General features: G+C 40.3%; 1 protein-coding gene across 50 annotated transcripts in view; it reads right to left on the bottom strand.

Annotated features, from left to right (window-relative positions):
• Nucleotides 1-24,788, bottom strand: part of LOC139140420 (catenin delta-2-like) — a 72,710-nt gene that overhangs the window by 30,849 nt on the left and 17,073 nt on the right. For 9 of the 50 annotated variants that reach the window (XM_070709688.1, XM_070709674.1, XM_070709675.1 and 6 more), the window contains exons 3-4: nucleotides 2,149-2,338; nucleotides 715-827 (exon numbers count right to left, since the gene is read on the bottom strand). In XM_070709688.1, coding sequence (XP_070565789.1) covers nucleotides 715-827; nucleotides 2,149-2,268 — 233 coding nt within the window. In that variant the 5' untranslated portion in view covers nucleotides 2,269-2,338. Of the gene's footprint in view, nucleotides 1-14; nucleotides 129-714; nucleotides 828-1,897; nucleotides 1,987-2,148; nucleotides 2,339-4,403; nucleotides 4,830-6,640; nucleotides 7,166-24,788 lie in introns of those variants that run through there. The other 41 variants (XM_070709659.1, XM_070709660.1, XM_070709648.1 and 38 more) reach the window with 16 other exon arrangements.

Below are 24,788 nucleotides of genomic sequence, written 5' to 3' on the forward strand. Positions count from 1 at the left end.
ACAACTGGACTTACAGGCAAGAGTCTACCAGTTGAGATCCACTCATTTTGCTGTCTGTATCACTCTCATCAGCTAAGTGACTCTCATTCTGGGCAGAGTGACGCCATTGAAAAGACTCATCGGTCGAACTGTAGCCAAGGTGCACAAACACACAGATGGGGGAAAATATACAAAACAATTATAATGAATGACAGGGGGAGAATTGAAGGCAAAAAGAAACTAAAAAAAGGCTCCTGTCACAGCCTCAGCATTCTGAAACCCTCAAAGCTCAGGCAAACAGGAAGAAAAGCAAGTTTTTAAACACTGGCACGGTCACATGCATTTTGGTATACTATTAGCAAAACTATGGTACGGTAATTATTTTTTTGACAAAAACATAACATGCTTGATTAGATAATGTAGCCACATATTAGGCACATGAAACTGAATCCTTCCTTAACAAACATCCAAAACTCAACTGCTGAACAAAGTTCACTCACAAAATAATAATACATTGCACAATAGGACGACCTAACATATCTATTAGTATTACCCACACTGGTAATGTCACAGTCACGTCACGTGTAACAGGACACATGTTTACATACACACTACATTTTACATCTTATAGTCACATTGGTACACATCAGCCTTCCATGTACAGACAGAATTGAGGACGGGATCACCAGGCTGAAACCCTGGGACAGCTATTTTTTGATTCTCTGTCTTTCTTACCTAATACTGCTCATACTAGCCGTCTCAGAACCTAATTTGACCTTCTCCAGCTGGTTGGCGACACTCTGCCGCTCTGCCTCTAATTCCCGAGTTAGCTTCTCAAATTGTGCCTCCTGAAGTTGAAATTATCTTGTCAAATATGCAATCTTGCTCTCACATCTAAAAACCCATCACACAAAAAATGACCATTTATGACTGGAAAACCTAGTGTTTGATAAGATTAGTTCTTCACCATTCATTTATAACAAGTTTCACAAATTTGGAAACCAAACATTTTTTATAAATTACAGCCACATTCAAAATATTTGTATTGGATACTTTCGTTGATACAGGTCACTTTTGTTGATGGGTTACAATCTCCTACACAATTCAACTCTGCATGGTTGGGTTCAGACACATTCACAGCCACTTAGCCATGTCAGTCAGTGTTAACAACTGCAAAATGAGTGGATTTCCCTTTCTATAAAACAACACAATCCAGGCATGGAATCGATGATCATCGTGTTCTCCAGCCCAGGCACGGCTGTTCACACCAGGCAGCCATGCATATTTACAAAGTTAGAATCGCTTTATAGCTAGAAACTTCCCCAAAAACAAGTCAATGAGTTATGAGTTATTCGATGAATTTCAAGTTTCCATATCTCTGAATGATAAAAATGTCAGCCTAAAGTTAGAAAGTTAAAAATAATTTTATTCGCCGTGGTCAAGATCACACTGTTAAAGAAAGCTTGATTATGCTTCCTATGTGACATACAAATCTAGAATTAGGGGTTAGTGATAAAAAGAATAGGAACTGAACACTAAGATAGGTTCTTTCACTAATATCTGCAAGTTCTAAGTATGCAAGCGCTTGTCATCACTTCCAACACTGGATTATTCCAAAGAAAACATGCCAGTTTGCCGTCAGTCAGTCGTAGTTTTCAATAGCAGTGTTCTGATCACATCTGCTGGGAATGATTACCAGTGCTTGCATGCCTTGCGAAAATCTACGAGACAACGTTTAAGATTAAAGATCATCATCTGTGTCCAACGACACCATCCTCTTTCAGGGAATGCACAGGCTCTTGCAGCATGGCAGGTATCGTGCGGTGAGGTAGCAAGTTTTTTGGGGGGGCATGCAGTGCACGATGATGACGGCTCTGGTGTAGATAAGCATAGGTATAAAGGACAGTGAGATACTGACCACGTTGTATGGCTGTCTCTTGTGTGAGCTATAGACAAGGAGAGGTCGCGTTGTTTCAGTGGTGTAGTAACGTGTTTCAGAAGTCATGGCTAAGTGAAAGCAAAGACACTGAAAATCAATGACTGCACCAAAGAAAGAGACGTCATTTATGTCAACAAGTGAAAGCGACAGAAAAAGCAGAGAAAAATAACGTGATGAGGACTCAATGGCACTTACAACAGGAGAAGGAAGATAAATTTTCAGTAACACACCTGCTCTTTCACCGACTGCAGGATACTGGCGGCACTTTCGGGATCGGAATTGATGTCGTGACTGGCTTGCCTGAAGGCGTACATTAATGTGCGATCTTCGCCATTATGTCCTTCTGGCATTATAATGGGATAATCTGAACGGTGACCCGCACCCTACAATCACACAGAACGTTGACCCACGGACAGCTATCTGCAAGAGACAAAAGGTCATTTAAGGTCAATGTTTCTGAAATCACAGTCAATACAAAGTGTTAGCCTGTTGCTTCAATGATATATTAGTCCTCTTTCTCAAAGGGGTTTACTCGTCACAACTGTGACCCAAATTTAGTCAGAAATGAACTCATAAAGCAATGAAGTGCTATCTCCCACAAGTTCCACATGATTTCCCGTTATCCATCCATTCTTCTCAGAACTCTCAATATGGATGAATATTGGTAATCCATCGGCAGCAACAATACATCACAACAGTACAGCACCAGACAATGTGTATTATTTTGAGCTTTGTGGTATTTTTGGAGACGTCTTGGACAGAAAATAGATGTGTTGAACAAGATTCAACCAGGTTAAAAGAGGATCTACCAGCCCATAACTCCATTGACCCATGCTTCATGATTTTACCCCCACATGCTTTTTCTGTAAATTTATAAAACCGCACTATTATCAACAGTGGGTTTGTTCCAACCGTGGGTGGTAGAAATGGTTAGGCCACGACATACTGACCACTTCTTTGCAACGCTTCTCATGTTATCTGCTGGCAGAAGGTACTCCATAACACTCTGCTCTGAAACTAGATTGTATGACTTAACCATGGGGACAAAGAACTGTTTGTTTAAAAACATGTCACCCCTTCATTTATCATAAGCATCGTTTGAGCATTTCCAGATGATGATGTCATCCATATGTAACTAAGGTATACCATAATCCGCGACAAATGCCACATGTTGTATATCCAATGTACCAATTTAATGAGTCAGAGAACTAAATTAAACTTTTAAATCGCTGACAATCAGGAATCTAAGTTTGCAAGCCTACAGCCTAGTTGTAGATCAGATGTATATCAAAATGTTACAATAGAGAAAAAATATAAAGAGTGAAAATGAGCAGGAACATGAAAAAGAAAGGGAGTGTGTCAGTCTGATGTAAGGACAATGAGTTGCAAATCAAAGTTTATACCTTTAGAAACAAACAATGTCTTTCAACAGCTGTCTATCACATGTACTCAATACGACTTCACTAGACTGTCTCACTTCCGACTGACACCAGGTCAAAACACACATGCTGCTCTGCGAACTTTCCACATCATCATCAACAGCGTACTGACAACAAACTTTGTAACACAGAAAAGTTTCTCAAGCAAGGATGGGCCCATGTTGAACCATTTCTGGTCAGGAGGGCAAAGCTTTGATTGAACTCTAAATATATTCAGTGTTTGTCCATGGATAAGAATTTCTCCTCTCAGTCACTGTACCATGAATAAACATAGCTGATTGCAAGTTGTAATAGCAACAACAGTTTCCAGATGCATACCTTTCTGTATTTACAAACTACTCTTCATAAGGCCCTCTATACTCTTGCCATAAATTTCCCCTTCATCTATTTTCAGCCTGGTGAATAAGCACCATCTCATTTAACTTCAGTTGGATGGACGAGCCTCCATACCGTAGCACAAACAGATAAGCAAATCAGCTAGTGAGTGTGGTCACTTATCATCCTATATATCACCATGACCTTTGACCATTGTGACCTCAAAAAGGACACACAGAATTGACCAGGTGGTCATTGTCCTGTTTATTCAAACACAAGCATCATCAGTACTTGCGTCCCCTTGTAAATCTTTCATGACAAAAGTTTTAGCTTGGCATTAATATGTATGCACACCTATGCGTTGGAATTCACACCAAATAGCTCTTAACCCAGGGTCAGCCATAAACATACCTTTGGCTGATATTTGTTTACCTGGTAATGCCCACCAAAGATGCCAAGATCATATTCCACAACAGTCACGGTCAATATTAATAGATAATCTGAAGATTTCAGAACATGACAAACGTAATCAGTTTTTGTTCATTCCATTTCAATAAGACACCTCTGAGGACAACACCAGAACAAGAAACAGAGCTTGCTGCACAGACTACCTCACAAAGATCTGACCAAGCCATGCACACACACACAAACACACACAACAAAGGATGTGCTGTGCTCTGCTCTGCTGAACTGAAAAGAAACCGTTTCAAGTCTAAAGTACGCTGCCTTACCTCTAATCTGTTGCTGCAGCAATGTCCACAGTGTAAAACTTCAAATCTTTACAACAAAATTTCCCTCAAGTTAACTAGGTTCAGACCATCGTTAGACAGAGAAATATTTAGAAATTCACAGGGCAGTTACTACCTGTGGACTCTGCGGACAACTACAGCTGGTATTGTATATTGAGTTGAAAAAGAGGCATTGCCCACATAGTTTTGGGATGACTCATCAACAATGGCTGCGCCCAGACAAAACAAGTTGAACAGGTAACCCACGCTTTCCATTCACACAGCGCCAACCTAGCCTACTTAGAATTCAGCAACAGCAACCTGTATTTGAGTTTAGACAGCATGTCATAAATAACAACACTATACATGTTAACAAAATGCAGGCAGTGAACAAATATCGACTGGTACTGATATCACAACAGACGTTTTGATCACTCCAATGGGTAAATGCCCGCAGTGCACAGTTGGAAGAATCTATTATTGAGGGCGGGGGTTACCGTGTAGAGTTGTGGGGGCTGACATACTTTATCAACTAAAACATGAATAACTTAGATCAAAAACAGGAAATATAGAATGAATGTTTGCTTTTTATAATAAGATGCATAAAATTGGATGTAATTTGGACATAACATGGTTATAACATCCTACTGGACACTTGACAGATATGGTTTTGATTGAAAGGTATCTAATGATGAAGCAATGACCAACTATGATAAACAGGCATGGGTCATGTCCTTCCCTAGGGTCAAGTCACCTTAATACAAAACTTCCTGACTATTACAAGGTTACATCAATGCCTGGACATCTCCATTTGTCCAAAACCACCACAACAATTAATGTCATACCCTGTGGGGGTGGGCTGCTACCCAGTCCCACTCACTGAAATGACATCATAACATGTGTATGCACACATACACACAAATCATGACATGGTGGGCGTGTGTACCTATGACCTCCCTGCCATTCATGTCATTTGAATATTGTGTCAAAATGGCATTGACTAATCTTTCACTTTTGTTCAGCAATTTGTAATCTCTCTTTCAAGTTGCATGTTTGATAAAATGAAATTATTTCAGTATCATAACATGTCGGAAGTACGTGTATTTAGAAATAACTGAACGATGAAAGTCGTTGACAACAAGTGTCATTTTTTCTTTTTGACAAACACATGAATCTATGACAAACAACTGTTTAACAGACTTTTCACTCAAAAACTAAGAAGCTGCAACACAATTTTCAGGAATGAGTTATGGAGAACATGTCTCTGCCTAGCATAAAATTTGTGGCATGATAATTTTGGACTTTTGAAATAAACACTAATTGGTTCACGTTTGTGTTAGAAATGATTCCACACATTGTGTAACTTATATACATGCTGTCATTGACACTTGTATATCACAGTGGTTTCACCTTTCACAATGATACATCCTACGATTGTGAAACAATACCCTTGTAGTACTTGTTCCACATTCAATTTCATGTCATCACACAGCGTGATTTTACCAAATATATAAATGTCGCTCATCAAACACAGCAAACAAATTTTGATGTGGTCTGATTACAACATGGCAATTTAACAAATGCAGTTGTAAACATAATTGTCAATGTCACACTAATCACGGTCAATTGTTGATTTGAAAGTCGGCATAGGTCACCAGTCGGCATATAGTCACTCAATAAATCTAGATTCACAATGCCAGCTTTAACACTGAAACATTGATTCCATTGTATCTTGCAGGAAGCAACACTATTAAACCACTGACATAGACCTCAAACAAAACTTCCGACTATGTTTCCACTCAAGATTTCCACATTGCACTTAAGTGACCCAAACTGTTGGGAGTCAAGGCAAACGTTATTAAAAATAGCCCTGTGTTTGGTATTTTGCACTCCAGAAACATGGCATTCTCTTTAAATGCAATATAAATGGATCCAGAATGCCAGATGTCATCTATTGAATTCATGGAAGACATGCAGAGTTTCCACCCTGCGGGATGTCCTTGCAAATAGCTGGTTATTTTCACTCCATTGAAGTATACTGGTATGTACAGAAGTACACAGTACATGCATAGTAATATGCCACCAAGACCTGAATCTAGTGTTCAAGTCACACAAAGTCCACCTCAGCAGTCGTAAAGACGAGTGGTTGATGTCTGATAGAATGCATCTACTCCATAATTCCTTGTTTCGGAGACAGAGTCAACATGGATTATCCCAGACAAAATTGGAACAGCACTAACCTTTGGTTGATGAGAGGTCACCTTCACACTACAGGCTGCAGATAAACTTTATAAAGTACCTAATATTCACTTGTTGACGTAATACTTGCTATGCCTGGTATGCATCAATGGAATTCCAACAAGACAATACAGCAATCAGGATTCACTGCAAATCACTTTACATTCTTTATCTTATCACAGGAGACCAGAAATATCATCAATTTTTCTCAGTTTTCCTTCAACAATCTAGGCTGTTAGCAAAAGATCTGCTTCAATGACACCAGTTTGGCAAAAGCACTCTGACATATCCTGTGTGGCTTGTGACAAAGCAATAACTTTCATGATCATTTCCACCTCCCACACGCAAATCCTTCCTGGGCAGTAGTCCATTGAGCACACACTATGACGACAGAAACACACAACACACTCAGGTGCTGCACATCTACCTAGAGCTATCTGTAATCCACCGGGTGTGGCATTAATGAGTAACTTGCCCAACCTCTGTGCAACGCCCTCACCTTGCTGAACACTACCACTGCGCCAAATGATTAATGCCCAGTTAGACATAATTGCCTGGCTAAAAATAGCGTTGCATCTACCATCAGTTGTTCCAGAGAGAACTGTTGACAAAAGTGACTGTATTATCTAGGTGCATTAGTTGTAAGCTATGGAGTCTGGTGAGTTCATGTTGTATTTCAGTGGAGAGCCTTGGCCCTTCTTTGCCTCAATTTCCATATCTATAGTACTGTAGATTCGATCCCAGTATCAAAGCAAAGGCACGTCCTAACAACACCTACACAGGCCAACCCAATTGTTTTCAATTCTTGGGTCTGATTTATCTCTCCAGACACACACTCTGGTATGAGCGCCAAGGACTAATCAAGGTAAAATTTCACACAATAACAGGAAACTAACGTAGGTGAATTGGAATTTATAACAGTCGAAAATAGAAATATGATGAATTTCCATACAATCTACATTTTGCAGTAAATATTACAATTCATCACATATGCTATCAAACAGGTAGCTGAAATATATATTTACAAATCACATTGAATTATTGCGTTCAGTTTTGTTTGTTTGTTTACTTGTTTATGAAATTTGGGCACATTATGCAGAGGGAATCTCGTGAAACATTTACAAGTTACATTCTTGACGATACATGACTACGTTACCTTCAGCACTTGTTGACATATGCAATATGTAATATTGGTTATTTAGCAATCAACATCTACCTGTAAAATTTTTCACACACACATGTATTTCTATATCATACAGGCAAGCAATGCACATCTACCAACAGGTTCCGAGAAGAGTTCCATTTGACCTTTGACCTTACAGCAGAAGAATGACCAGCATATCATAAATACATGTCAATTAATCACACAGAAATGTTAGTCAGCATAAATAGAATTGAAATGATACAATGACTACTGCATGAAATCCAACCAATGCAACCATACACCCTGTGAAACTTACATTGTAGCAAAGAATATGAGACGTAACACTTGTTCTTAATATCAACGTATGTGAGCTAATTCCTTGTTGTAGTTCAGTTTTCCCAAATGCAGCCCAAGACAGTGAAAATTGAAACCTAAATATGTAAAACTGAACTCGATTGAAATTTTTACATCAACTCACTTATGTATTGCATGCTTGATTTATTGATGACCAAATGATCACTTGAAAAGTACATGACTTACACTGTCAGTTGCAAAATGACCCCCTGTACAGTACAAGGGTACAAAAACACCTATCACTTTTCAATTTGTTTTCAACCAACAATGACAACAGCAGGAAGGACAATTACCATACATGAAAAAATATGCTATGGAATCTGTTGTTCATTAACAGAACTAAGAACCATGGCACTGGACACGTACAGATGTGACATATACATATTTGAAATTCTATTTCTGTTGGTTTATAATGCAAGGCCTTACTCCCAAACTATGGACTTTGCACTACAAATACAGAAAACAGCTTACGTATACTAAAATACACATATATTAACTATTCCATGTCAGTGGTATAAATCACTATGGAAAATGAAGATATGAATAATATTGTCTGTAAAAAAATATTATTGAATTATTTTTGATATATCATCAAGATAAGTTTCAAGTTATAAATTATAAACATATTTACAGTAAGGGACAAAACACAACAAGAATCTGTTTAAAACTACTTGACATACATATCGATATCATTATATCTTATTATTGCATCATATTATGACATTGAAACACATGGACTTGAGAATGTCAGCATAACCCATGTGTACATGATTCAGCATTTATAACAGTATTTGATTTCTGATGATAACACTCCTTCACAAGACTTGAATGTGATGGCAAAGATATGCTGCATACTTCCACTTTCTTTTTATATTGCTGTTCTTGAAGGCAAAGTATTTCAAAAAGAAAAACGTGCGATAATACTCGAAGCAACACTGGTTAGCCTTCAAAATGCTTTTGCTACCTCCTTCAAACTTGCAAACTCCACCTGTGTTTAAAATCAATATATTCCACAAAGACTTGAACATGTTATTATGCCTTGATAATTACTATTTGGGCAAAAACAAAGGCGATAGATAGACCTTTTAGTTGCCATAATGCCATCAGGCTTGTACACTGTTTTGCCTTACTGTAAAACACAAAATAAGCACAAATGTTAGACTTTCATTATGAGACCCTTGCATGTAATTTGATCACTTTACTAGGAAAACCTATAAAAGTATTTTATGTGATAGGGCATGTCATATATTACCACTCAATTGCCTGTTGACTTCATCTGTTCTCAGTATTCAAACGTTACATTTATGATTGCTTTCACATAAATGACATAATTCCATGTAACATCAACATCATGTCAGACAAACCTAAGAAAAGGCTACATAATCTTCACAGCTGTAATAAACAATGGCACATACTTGGATGATGACACACTCTGAACAAGATACGTTTCAAGGAATGATAGCGGGAAATCAGTACGAGAACAACAATTAATTCGGACTCAATAGAATGTAAATCAATAGAAAATCTCAGCTGGGGAAATCCTTGTGCAATATCTTGGTTCTACTTCTTCTAGAATTACAATAACATTTTAGATTTACTTTTGTCAACAAGATTCACTTGCGTATAGTTGCAAATATTTCAAATTATCTGTCTTTTGGTTGTACAATTCACAGCACTCTGGTGCTATACCAAATGTTGGCAACATTACATTCAAACCCTCTTTCAAAACTCTTTCCCATCCAAACAAAAGCTCATTATCTACATGGTTTAGGAAGTTTTGCTTCAACATTGGAGTGAGGAACACTGAAGGGTGTACGCTACATATGCGAGGATTATTGTCTCCATGGGAATTACTGGATGAGAAAGATTTGTATGGCTTGATCCAGAGCTGAGATACTGTTGTACGAACCTGCACTCCGTGCCTACCTAACCTGACTCAGAGACTTAAGTTAATCCTAAAGGAGAATGAAATAGTCTAGTATCTACACATTTTACTTGGGGGCCCCATCATTTGAGTTTTCAGCAGACATATAAATACAAGATTTTCATGGAGACAAGGCTTGGCAGGTGCATGAATCTGACAGATGGCAGGGCAGATCTGAGAACACACAGTTGGTTAAAAACAACCCTAAAACAGGCTAAATGGGCTATGAATGGGCACATCTCCTTGAAACACATAAATCAGACAACGGAATGTTCAGTTTTCTAGATACTAAATTCCATGCCTTCACACAGAGCTTGGCTTCTTTCATCTTCCTAAGTCGTAAAAAATTCCATAAATTATATTTATGACATTTTCCTCACATCAACTCATCTGATACATTCGGTCTCTCCTAGACAGTAAAAGTGAAAGCATCTTGCATTTACCATTGGATTTCAAACTATAAAACCGAATGACCACGTCTAAGATCCCTCCAAGCTACAAATTATGGTCGTTCAAGCAGGACTTCATGACAGAAGTGGAAATTTACACAACTTTTGTTTCACTCTCATATTTAGTATTATTTCATAATTGTCAGGAATCAAAACTCACATTCTGAATCTTTTTCATCAAATGTCATGGGACACTGACAAAGCTACTGCAGTGACATACAAAATTTTGTTTACAAAGTCAAACTTGCTACATACAGGTACTTAACACTGAAATATTTTTTTCTCTTGATATTGAACAAAGCATACCAAATAAAATTCAGCAAACCAAATTGAACAACTCCAACATTTTGTGACAAATAAAACTCATATATAAATTTCTATAATTCTAATATCACAGTAATCTGCACTACAAGTTGCATTACTACCTATGACTTTCATGTACATTTTATTTGAAGGAGTACACTTACACGACTTGTCTACTGACACAAAATTTTCAGGATGATGGCAAACTGGCTGATCTACAGCTGCAACACACTCAACTCTATCCATGTTGCCATGCTAAAGACTACAAAAATAATATTTGTAGCTGTCTGGCACCACAGAACAAATCCCTATTATAGCTGTATGATGCATAATTGCATGCTTTATGAAATGTATTGTACGATCACCATTCTATATTTCACATTTGCAAAACGTGTATTGTGACCCACAACATAACAGGTTATATTCCAGTTATATCTGCATTTATATTTGCATTTTTTATGAACATATTGTATTCAATATTGTATCTACAAAATATGTCAATAATTTGCTTTTGTAATACATGTTTATTCTGTATTCACAAAATATGCTTGAAATAGATTTATCATTTTGCTTGACATACATTTCATATTTGGTAGAGCCGTCACAGGTCATTGATTCTATCTTCACATGTCATACCTGAATCAATTATGGTAATCAAGCTGGCAGATTTCTGAATGCAAACATCATTGTACCTGTGCTGCAGCAATTAATTAGTCGACTAATGATGTGAATATAATATTCCTAATGCACAACATATTTCACCCCATCAAGCATGATATTACTGCAGCACTTGCTGTCTTGTCTAGTGTACGAATTATATAATGCAGGTTTCAACATCAGAAATGCTGGTCACATATTGAGGCAAGTATTTAGGCGTTTCATGTACACAGATGAGTTTCTAATGCACATAATTTGATTAAGAAATGCATTTCAAGTGACAGGTCGAATTATTACGTATTCTGGGTGCATCTCATCAGTCACTTTTGAGATATCACCAGCGGTGCTCTCTTTGAAGTTTCTGCATAACTGCACAAGGACTTTTTTTTAAATTAAATTAATATTATCAATTAAATCATCCAAAATTTGCTGCGATAAAAATTATAAATTGAAGCAACTTCAGTCACTGGTTTTAATGTTGGCAATAAAAACATAATGACTGGATTACTCCTGCAAATGCAATATTCATGTTTCTCACTGAAGCGGAAATATTGCTCTTGTTGTAGATACAGAGACAAGTAAGACTGGATAATCCTTGTATTGGCTGTTCAGCAGAAACCAAGATTGAAAGTTTGACCATTTTCTCAGACGGTAAACATCAACTAACTGTGCGTATCACTCAAGGGAAACTCTGTCACAAACCAGATAATGTTGATGGGTGTGCTAGTTTCTGTCATGAGATATACATATGTTACTTGAAGAGCTGAGTCAGATTCTTGACAGGAGGACCCTAGACGACCTGAGACATGTCTTGTAAGGCAGCTTTGGGTTATGAATAATTTACCAAAAGCAGGTGTTCTCAGGTGCTCATGTAAGAAGATGAGCTGTCATTCAGATTTCCAGATCTCTACCTACGGAACATCTATCCCTTGACAGAATACAGCAAGTTGAGAAAACATCTGAGTTTACCTTCTGGCTAAATTCTGACAAAAATCGACATTTCTTTTAACAATACAGTATAGCTGGGACTGGAAGAAAAATGAAATTAACCTTTTGCCAGTGATCCTTATCTTAATTCTGTAGATTGCTATACCTTCTGATTGATTCATTTTGGTATCAAACTCACAGCGATTACCAATATCCTGTCACTTCTAGGTGATGGGTATGGCAGTGATAATTACAATAACAAACACATTTTCCACTTGAGTTTTCTGATGATTTCGAAACAGAACATCACAATCAAGTGTTTGTGTTATTGTGATGATATTTACAGTACAACAAAGTACACACAGTAAATAAGAAATGTATGGTCAAAAAATAATATTCATTTTGCCGTACTGTTCTGAAATGAATATTATTTTTTAATCACACATTTCTGATTTACTTTGAATGTGTACTTTATGGTACTGCAAATATCATCACAATAATACAAACACTTGATTACCCTCCAAGCAAAGGAATATAAATCATAGACAGATCACTGAGCTTGGTAAATAGCTTGTGGAGAGGCAGATTTGATCAGAGGGAACAGGCACATAAACGTGATACAAAATCAATATTTATTCAAACTGCTAAAATGGAGTCTAAGCCCTGTTATGCCAAAGTCTGGTGACTGGAACTGAGAATGCATCATCTGTCCCATGACAAATGTGAGTAAATAATGACATTTACCAATGCGTGTACTTTTACAGAACATGTAGCTTTCATTTCCACCAACACAAGTTTCCATTACAAGACACAGCTGAAAATATCTTGTTAATAATTCCATGTATAATTGAAAGATTTTACATTGTAGATACTACACAAGACATACAACATAGTGAGTTAACTACAACATTTGCTTTGAAAACATTTCACATTTTATTTTTGTTTACTTCACAGGAATCTACAACTTCACAGTTCTCTGAATAGAGAAAACTTTGGATTATTCTGAAGACAGAAATCTGAAAACATTTTAGCACACAGTTTTTTTAATGCGTCAAAAACCGGATAGCTACGAAAGAAAGATCAATTATTATAAAAAGCCGCACAAACCTTGTTTTAAGAAAGAGAAGTTTGCTACACTAAATGACTGACTTAAGCTTTTTTCAGTTTAGTTGTTGTTTGTTAAAACTACCGGAAATCAAGCCTCAGAGTCAAAGGTCTAGCACCAACAATAGCACTTCCATAACTGTTCCATCCCTCTTCAAAGTGCAAAAGTCCAACATTCTTATTGTACAATACCTAGATTGGAACAAACTAACTTATAATGCTAGAATATAGGTAGGATTGGTTCATGACAGAGTCACCTGTTCGAAATATACACAATTTTTTTGGCCAGGGTTTCTTACTGCTACATGCAAATAGTAAATAAACCTTGCTAACAGGCATATAGCTGGAGGCATATTTGATGAATACATGTGTGTGGGAGACTTCCTTCAATCATCACTTCCACTTAGTAAAAACATTATCCGGTGCACTGCTTCAACGAATTTCAAAGACAGACTTGTACTACAGCTTTATGCTTTTAACTGTAATTCTTTGTATCTCATTTGATTTCTTTTGACACTGCCCCCTGTCACTTGAATGATAATGTATGACAACTACTCCAGGTTTGCCTATGTGTCCAATAGTCATTTTCTGTCAGCTATTGTTTCCCCTTTGACAAAAAAGTTCATCAGGGCATTCCAGTGCCTTTGTGGATTGTCTTCCAGTTTGTCTAAAGCATTCTGCTTGTATAAAGGTCAGTTTACCGTGGCCACTGGTTATTTGAAATTCACATAACTTCAACCTCTGCTACTATCCTCTGTTACATACCGCAAAAGTTTTTATTCTCTGCATCACCTTGTTAAAATCGTGGGGATTTATTTTATCAATCTCAAACACACCTTGCTATTTCATGTAACACACAAACATGACATACCGTCTGTCTTTCCAACTAGAGTTTTCTGATGAAGACCCCTTTTTAAACAGAACTTCAACCACACAAAACATTCCCACTGAATCTGTCTTGCAGCTGATTACCTCATCAACCACAGTTTACAGTCGATTCCAATCAGGATCACTGTCAGTTTGGAGAGTGTCCTGGATTCAGTAATGTACCAGGAACATGACCAACACACCTGATTTTATCAAGACTCTCAAAAAGACACTTTTTCTATAATTGCATTGGTTGGATGCCTTTACAGGTAGAATAGATCAGTAATGGCATTAGATTCTGTATCTCCATCCATGCAACATTGGAATATGTAAACAGTTTAGCCAGACAATTGTCTTGTCTGTGAACTAAACCACCGGAACTAATGACTGGCTATTTCTGTCTTTTGTATCAGAGATCTTGAATATTTGTGCAGACAAGTAGCTAGCCACTTTTATCCCATTCCAAGGCTTTTTTCCTTAACTTGTACATCAAACCCAATCCTTAAAGACATCAAAATAACAATTCGACTTGCAGCTACTGATGACATCTAACTGCTAAACAACTCAAGTAGTGATTACTTTTCTTGACTAATTGAAGCAGAAGCATCTATCACAGCTAAGAAGTCTGAAACCCTTTGGACTGTCAATCGCTTGTTACCATGACTACTACGACTGGACATTTGCCTTTGAACTTTAGCTTAAATTTCGATCTTTGATCATAAGAACTGTATTTTTCCAAATGTTCTGAGTGAAATTGGCTTGTTTTGAAAACCTTATAGCAAAGCTGATAACCTGGTGTTAACCTATACTCGACATAACACCATAATTTATGCAGCCAGATCTTATCCCAAGACTATGAATTATCAATGCCATTAATCTGATGACATTCTTTTACATACATTTTCGCATTTTTGATATCTGATATTGGGAACTGAGTTTGTACGGTACCATGCTTTCAAATGTCAAAGTGTTCCCAGAGGTTTTCTATCAAAATCAGTATCAGTATCATTTTTGTTGAAGACGTCATGGCATAAAAATATCCAAACTACCGCTTTGGATGCTGGGTGTTTTGAAGTCAACATATTTCTCAAAGTCTGAAGATTTTTATCACTTCTGAAAATATTGAAGCACTGTGTTTCCAAATCTCCAAAAGTAAGTTTACCTGTCAATAACGTTGACGTGGGTAAGCAGAGAAAGAAAGCATGATATATTTGTAGTCAAAAACCAAATTTACATCTACATGTGAAAACAGCGGTAAAACAAAGTTTTTATTTGACTGTACCTTGAAAACAGGTATTATGGGCACTTATACAGACTGATATTCACTAGATACAATTGCAGTATTTCTCTTCTCTCTCTCTCTACAAAAACAGTAAATTGGTTTTTGGTATCTCTCAGTATGCATATTATAGGGATTACTGAATCTTCAAGTGCAGCTAGTCAAAGTATCTGTAATACACATCCATTTTGAACTCAAAACAGCTCGTATAAATTGTATACATATGATACAATGTATGGCAGAACATACTACATGACTAAGCATATAAGACAGACAAAAGTTAAGTCACATCCCTCCACTCTAAACTTGAAATAAGGAAACGTACCTAGTAATTCTAACGTTCTTTCACTCTTGTTTAGGTTGGTCTATTTTTGTTTAGGGCTCTACATAGAACTATTGAATTATTTCAGGAATGTTGACTACCAAAGTTTAACGACAAGTAATTGAGGTTGTTAAGAAAACATGATAACAATGACACTCTGAAAGGCTGGCATCAGCGGAAATAATTGTAAAGGTAAATTAACCAAATGGTATACTTAACTCCATAAGATAGCATCACTATTTAATCAGGATGGAGTTACTGTAAAAAGAGTTGCTCTACTCTGAAGAATCTGAAATAGCCCCGTTAACTTACTATGTAAAGAGTTACCCTACAAACTGACAGATGACGCTTCCAATGATAAGACAGTCTGGTAGTCCAGAATTGTCCATCCAGCTGCTCATTCCTGGCTCTGGAACCTTAACCCTTTTCCTGCCAAGTCGGTGAAAATCCGCTTGAAATTCGGTGTAGCTAGAATCTGAGCAGCCACGGCCGTTATCCTGCCAAGGCGGTGGAAATCGGGCTACTTTTTGGTACCCCCTTTCCTGCCTAGTCGACGGAACTACGTGTAGCAAACCCTTGCTCGCGCTAGGGGTCGTTCGAGGACAGGTTTTGGGCGAGGAACGGCGTTTGCTCTCGAAATGGGTTCACAGAGAGTCCAACGACAGGGAAAGGTGCGGAAGCTACCCAGCCAGTCCCCCACCCCGGTGGGGGACTGGTTTTTTTGGGGGGGACGAGTAGCGTACTTGGCAGGTTAGCACGTTGACGTATTCTAGCGGAGTTTTGGGTAACTTGGCTCTGAGGCACTACATAGATTGCGGCCGAAATTGACCGTCTCGGCAACGCTAATCTGTAAGGCAACCGCCTAAGACCGCCTCAGCTGGCGGTGCAATTTTTTGCCAATGGTGCGAGACGAAAATCACGGACTTGGTCCTGATTGACGGAAGTGCGGACGGATTTGACGGACTCGGCTTTCTGTAAGGCAACCGCCTAAGACCGCCTCAGCTGGCGGTGCAATTTTTTGCCAATGGTGCGAGACGAAAATCACGGACTTGGTCCTGATTGACGGGAAGTGCGGACGGATTTGACGGACTCGGCTTGATTAGTCCCTGACATGGAACTGATCCGAACGGACTTGAGCGACATTTGTGAAGGGTAACCACCGCTTTTAACCGACTTGTTACCTTCTCGAAAAGACTACCCACTCAGATGTCGGACGTTGTCGGCTGCACTTGGCTCTAGACGTTCAAGCCGTGCAACAAACCGCAACACACCGCCTCAGCCTTGCCATTCACGAACATGGCCTCAAAATTTGATACCATTGTTCACCGACTTGGCGGCTGCGGTTAGGTGCGTGAACCGTTGTTCACCGACTTGTTACGCCTATGTTGTCCCTGTGAAGTTCGGCTAACGGCCGAGTCTAACGGGAGTTGGCAGACCTGTGTTTGGTTTATACCGTAGTATGACCGACTCAGGTAGAGGTACCTGTCGGTATATTCCGAGTTTTACGCACTCGGGAGTCAATAACGGGTCGTCATCACCGCTGATGACGTAGACGTGCTGGCCACGTTATTTGAAGGAGCCATGTTTGCCCAACGGACGAGGCCGAGACAGCCGTTGACAATTTTGGCATCCTTCATCTTTGACCGCCTTAGTTGGTAAGCCGCTCGGCAGGCGACGGTTATGACCTAAACAAGCCGCTGAAGCACTGTTCGTTGCCGTACAAGAACGAGACGGCCAGTCCATTACTGCTTAATGGGCGATCTGTCGGGTTGGCTTGTCACCGACTTGGATGACAATACGCCCTGCGCAGGCGTACTTAGAAGGGACATGAGGTTAAAGATACGGGTTTCCCACCCGTACTAAACATGGGCTTGGGCCAACGTCCTTGGGTGGCAGGTGCGCATGCCACGTACCCGCTGGACGGAATGTCAAGTTGAGATGCTAATGACATTGACTATGTTATGCTAAGTGCTCGAGGGATTTGCATCGCAAATGAGTATTATTAGCATATCAAATGGTGCGGACAGGCAATTTACATGACGGGTAGGAATGTCAGCGCCGGTTGGTGGACTGATTGCCGTAGGTCCATTATAATAACAGGTGGATGCATATATTAACACCCCTGCGTCCAATCATGTCCAGGGCTTTGTTTCCCTGTGGCTTTAAAAGGGAGGGACCTGCTAGTCTGTCGACACTGTTCCAGACATGAGCTTGACGGACCGCAAAAGTTTTCTGAAGGCGAGCAGACGACTGAAGCTCAAAGATGCAGAGTCTCCGGGCGGTAGTGGTAGCGATCGTTGTGATGTCCCTAGTAAACGTTCTAAGAAGTCGGGCAAGAAACGCTCCCGTAAGGCAAAGCTATCTCCGGCTGAAAAACCCAGTGGTAAGCGTAAACGTAAGAGCGATCGTTCTGCCGATGAGGATGATGACGGGTCACCGGTCGCCAGTGGTTCTCACCCGGCTGCTCCGGGAGAGACTACTTCACCTGCAGAGACTACATCTGCTCTTGTGGGAGATACTTCACCTGCACAGACTACGTCTGCTGCTGCTAGTGAGACAGTGAGTAACGAGACGGCTGATGCCATTGGTTCTCCCCCGGCTGCTCCGGGAGAGACACCACCTGTTGCTACTATGAGCCCTCATCCTGCGTCAGGAGAGGTTCCTGTGCCCAGTGCGAAAGAGCTTGAGTCCTCGTCATCAGCAGAGGCTGCCGAGCCCGCTCCTGCCATAGTTTCGTGTGCTGCGATGTCCCCGCCGAAAAAGATAGTGCGGAGGGTTTGTTATCAGGATAGCCCACCTGATTTTGAGCCAGATATGATCCTTGATGCCGCTACGGGCGAGTTCAGGCCCAGACGCCCAGACGACGGTGATATCACCGCTGAGTCCGACTCGGAGGTTGACGAGGATGCGGCAGAGGACGATGACTTTTATGACAGGCAGTATGTAGGTGAGGCAAGCTCTGACGACGATGATGACGTTGCTGCTGTGTTGGCGGAGGACGACACCCCTCCTGTCTGGCGTATGTCGGAGACTACCGATGCTAATATATTTGAGGAGACCGATTTTGACCATGAGAGAGGACCGACTTTCACCTTGCCCAGCCACTCCCGTGAGCTCGATTACTTTTTTAAGTTTATTCCAGCTACACTGATCAGATTGGCCAAGGACGAGACTAATAAATACGGCAAATTCCACCAGCGATATATCGCTAGGAAAATAGATAAATACTGGCGTAACGCTGACTACCGAGAGGTGCAGGCGTTCATTGGCGTCTTAGTCTGTATGGGTGTCGACCGTAAATCATCAGTGGAGGATTATTGGTCTAGCGATCCCTTTCTGAGAAACCAGGGTATTTCTACTGTGATTACCCGCAGTCGCTTTCAGCAGCTTATGCGATACTTTCATCTGGCAGACCCAGAGAACGATCCACTTCGTGATCCTGATGAGGCACGCCGCCGACGTCGGTGTCAGGAGGATCCCCTGTATAAAATCAATCCATGGATGGAGCCCATAGTTGACCGGTGCGTAAATAATTATAAGATGGGTAGAGAGATCTCCATCGACGAGGGCATGGTGCGATTTAAGGGCCGTTCTAAATTTAAGCAGAGATTACCGCATAAGCCTGATCGAGACGGTTTCAAGATATGGCAGCTGTGCGACTCCACCACTGCATACATTGCTAACTTTGCACCGTACCTAGGTGTGAAATTTCGGGATCGGACTGATGGGAGACGGCAGGAGCGAGGTGTGGTGAAAAGAATTACGATGGAGCTGGTCCAGCCATTCTGTGGATATAATCACAGCCTATTCTGTGATAGCCTGTTTAGCACGGTCGTTACTGCTAGAGAGCTGATGGAGACCGGGATCTACATGGTCGGGAGTTTTAACCGCCGTAATCGTCGCACCATGCCCCCTCAATTAATTCCGCCGGGTAAGAGGAAGCACCTTCCTCTGTCTGTTGGGGATATGAAAGCCACGACCAGAACGGACTCTCGTCTTAACATCACTGCTTATCAGGATAGTAACGCTCAGGTGCTGATCTTGAATACGGTCTATCCACCCTTGGAGTGCGTGCCAGTGGGGGAGGGAGACGAGCGGCGACAAGTGCCTCTGTCGCTGTATAATTATCGCCGGTACATGGGAGGCGTCGACCGAGCCAACCAGAAGCGCAAGTACTTTCACACTGGGCGCAAGAACCACAGATGGTGGACATATCTGGCATGTTACCTGATTGATGTTGCCCTGGTAAATGCATATATATGCTTCAAGCATGTACACCCTGATAGTAAGCTGACCCATAAGATGTAACATCTGCGTGTCGGGAAACAACTCATTGGCCGTTATTGTGGGCGATCGCAGCCCAGTGTGAGAGAGGTCGAGGCCACTGTTTCTCTTGCCTCGTACATCAATCCACAAAATCAGCCGATGCACGTTGTCAGCCGTTTGGAGGGGCGGCAGAAATGCTGTAAAGTATGCAGCAGAGAGGGTAAGACCACTGCGAGCGGACGACTGTCTGAGACGTCCAAAGGATGTAGTCTGTGCGGGGTTCATCTTCACGAGGGCGAGTGTTTTGCGGCTTTTCATCATCGCATGATGCTACGAGGTAAGAGGAGCATTGGCGTGCAGACCTCTACTCACACAGCCCCGACGACACCCATCAGCAAGAGAACCCGACGTAAATAACGGACAGGGGACAGCTTCGCCTAACAGTGGCTTGACTGTATTCTGAACACGGACCATGATCACATTTTGAGCACGGTTGTGCCGTTTGTTTGTGCTTTACGATCCCGCTGATTGTAAATTGAAACACGGATTATTTTGTACAATCCCCCGATTGTAATTTTTGTAACACGGACCATGCACTCGGACGTCGAGACAGACTCTGAGATTTATTATTCGGCATAATGTAAATTATTCCCGAATAAAATACTATCTATGGATCGCATATTTTCGTTTGTTTTGTTTAGACGGATTATTTTGTACAATTCCCCCTATTATAATTTTTGAAACACGGATCTGCCACCCCGATTGTAATTTTTGAAACACGGACCATGCACTCGGACGTCGAGACAGACTCCGAGATTTATTGTTCGGCATAATGTAAATTATTCCCGAATAAAATACTATCTATGATCGCATATTTTCGTTTGTTTTGTTTTTACCCCCACTTTCGTTTTTGGCAGATCCGTAAGGACGCTATAGTAATGGATGAACGTGCGTTGTATCACGTGGGAGGGGCACAGCCCAACGGAGGCTGTGCTCGTGCGACGTAGACGTTGTACCAACCATCTGTCGTTGGGGTTAGTGCATAGAGCAGTTGCACTGTCCAGAGCTAAGGTGGTACAAAACTGCACCTTAGTAACAACTGCACAACTAACCTGTTAGGAAACGGTAACACTAACGAGCTAAGTGTTCACTGAACTGGCCAAACTACGAACACGCCTTCCTTCAATGGCGGAACTATGTCGTTGACACTACGTCAAAGCAGACTGCACTGTGCGACTCTTCCAAGTCGTTCAAAGTACGTGGCCAAGTGACACAACCCAGGGGAAACAGGACAGGTTTGAGGGTGCTCCCGCACCCATAGCACTAACCCCTGGGTCTTCTACTAACCCACGAGAGAGGTGACGTTTCCCCGGTGTGGCCGTGCGTGCCGGCGAACGAGCTTTACTTCCGCGAAAGTAAGCTAGAAAAGGGCATAAAAGTGCACGTCCCCCGGGGCAAACAACGCCCGTGACCTCGTCATTTTCTGGACACAACCTCATCAGCGGTTGCCCCTCTATACGGGCATGCAAAAATTTTTGAAGTCTAACACGTATATGGTCGGTAATCGTACCCCGAAAATGCGGTATTTTCCCGCCAAATGCCTGGCAGGAAAGCGTGCAGGAGAGCCTATCTTCTGTAGACACGGAAAAGGGGGCCGGTTTTGACCGACTTGGCAGGATAACGGACAGGGGCGCTCGGCAGGAAAAGGGTTAAACAACAGCTGTGATTCTGGGAGCCAGAAATTGATAGGCTAGACTCAAGACTTGAGCAAAATCACTTTGAGAGAAAACATGAAGCAATTAGTATTCACTGCACATGAATCCTTGATAACCTGCTCTTCACTTCTACTTGCCATAAAATTAAGTTTCAAATCCCGCCATCTGTATCTGACTGATCCACTACATGTAGCACTATGAACAAATTAACAGGGGATCTGTTCAAAGAGAACGCTGCCTTGTATAGTATCCATGGACTGCGATATCAATCTATAGAGGAAAATGTAAGAGTGTCTGTGGGAAACAGGGACTTCACCTGCTCTAGTACAGTTCTTGAAATGATGAATAAAATATTGATTTCATCGATTAGATTAGCTTACAATGGGTCATTGACTTTGCAATTTAGTTTCTTTTCAAAGAAAGTGTTGGCAGCTTATATGCAAACTGAAGTAGACACGGGTCTATCCTGAACTGGATATTAGCATTCTGACATGCAAGGTGCACTCATGCAAGGCGCGTCACTTACGATTTGTCTGCTAATGTGTGATGAACAAGAAACGGAATTCATCCATCTTAAGATGCAAGGGATTACTCATAATGAGTTAAAACTGAACGATCAGCACTGATGCAGTGACAATCTGGAGCGATTCCACCTTGGTGAATATTTTGGTTAGGCTGTCTCTGGTCAATAAGTCTGTAAGCATGAGACAAGCAATCTTGATAACTGAAGCTGGTAAGTAAAGGACTCTCATAATTACAGGTACTTTTTACCGCCATGTATACCTGATACACATACTGGCAGTACAACTATGCTAGCATATCAATATTTCAAAACAGTATGACAATACTGGGGTAAATTCATAAAATACGTGCCACGCACTTTGTTCAATTTGCATATATCTGAATAATAATCCCCTTTCTGTTTGATATTTTATAAGTATACTGTAGTTGGGTATTGTATTCTGCAACACTGAAATTCCCAGACGTCAAATTTGCATTATTTACACCGGCAGGAAAGTTAGCCTTGTGCTATACCCAAGGTTCTCACAAAAACACCCAACTATTCAAATGTGATATTCATAGATTCAATGTGAAAATGCAAAAAAAGGGATTTTAGCTTTTATTTGTCTAGACATAATACTACTTCACAAGGACTCCTGTTTTTTTGTTTTTTTTCCTTTCTCACAACATTACCACTTTCATCAGCTGGCTGAGCTGTGCTTTGTTCCTGTTTTTTCTGCTCTATTAACAGGTCAATGCCCAGACAAAAGTGGCTATCGATCTACAGTTTTTCAACATGCACTATTGTTTGCCACTATGACAGATTTCACACCCATGATCGAACTCCCCTCCCCCCCCTAAAAAAAACACACAATCCTTTCACCTGCCAAGCACAGGCATCTCTTATGACTAACAGAGAAACACTGCAAGCAGAAAAAAGTTGTACACAGAGAAACATAAGTCAACTATGAAATTGCAGCAACACCAATCCATTTCCAACTGACTGTAGACATGGCCAAGGGGCGAAACAGTGGAAAACGTCTGAGTTAAAATAGAAACAAACAATGCAAAATGGCAGTGGTCTGGCAAAGAATAGTTGTAAAAGAAACAATGATTATTCATGAAAATAATACGCAGGATGCAAAAACATCCTTCTGAAAACATTCGATGAAAACTTGAAATCATACACTGCAGAATTACCGGTAACTCTAAAAAATTACATTATTTTGCAACCATTGAAGCTGAAAAACAGAAACTAGCTTTCGCATATAGCCTTACACACAAGACTGGATACAAATCTAATAGCTTTTTGTCCTGATTAAACCACTATACAACCAGAGATATCCATTTTAGAAGAAGAATTTACATAATTCTTTTTATTGAGAATGTCACTGTACTTCTAAGACCACTGTAAATATGTGATTATAATAACACTGCCTCCTCCATGTACCCTGGATCAAGACACTCCTAGATTCTACAGTACTGTGCTTTTTTTTTTCCAACCAGTGAACTCTGCAAGCCCTAAATTATCTCCATTTACTACAATTACACATCAACCTTGCACTTTCCGAAATCCTTATTTTTTCACATTCTATTAATCTATTTGTATAAAGCGGGGTGAAGTAGGGCATTTACAGCACACAGCATGGACAACGGTCTTTCATCTCCCAGACAGCTAGCATCATGATCAACACCCTGGCATTTCACACACCCTCTCTTGTGTGAGCTACCTACTGCTATCAAACCATGAAATGGACGGAGTGAACTATGACCTTAAGCATAAACTATAATTTAAGTATTGCCAAACACTAAGAGTGAATTTCTCGGCCTATGAAAACCATTGCTGTAACATATATAAAGCACAGTGGCTCTGTGCCAAGGATTTAAGTGACTTTATCAAAACCCAAAGCCTGTTAGCCTTCAGTGACCAGTCTGTTTTAGTATTGCACCACTGTCGAAGAGCAATATTTATAGCAAACCCACGAAGGTCAAAGAGAAAGCTCTTTACAAAACAAACATACAACAACACAAATCTAGACTAATTGAAGGACAAAAATTAAAGTGAGTCATGAATATGGCAGTAACTGCATGATGTATTGTCTACTTTACACATATTACAGCGGCTTTATGTATTGGATGAATGTAGTGATCGGTGTTTATGAACTGCTTATTTTGCAGCCGAATATTTTATGGGCAAATGTGATTATTGTGTTCATGGACCAAGCAGCAAAACACAATTGAGCCAATTATTGAAATATTATGCAAATGAAGACAGTTTGCAATATAAACATGGTCACTGTTTTCCAAGGCGGTCACTGTTCGAATTTCATTCAGATAT

This window comes from Ptychodera flava, chromosome 9 (genome assembly GCF_041260155.1).
Source record: "Ptychodera flava strain L36383 chromosome 9, AS_Pfla_20210202, whole genome shotgun sequence".
Lineage (NCBI taxonomy): Eukaryota > Metazoa > Hemichordata > Enteropneusta > Ptychoderidae > Ptychodera > Ptychodera flava.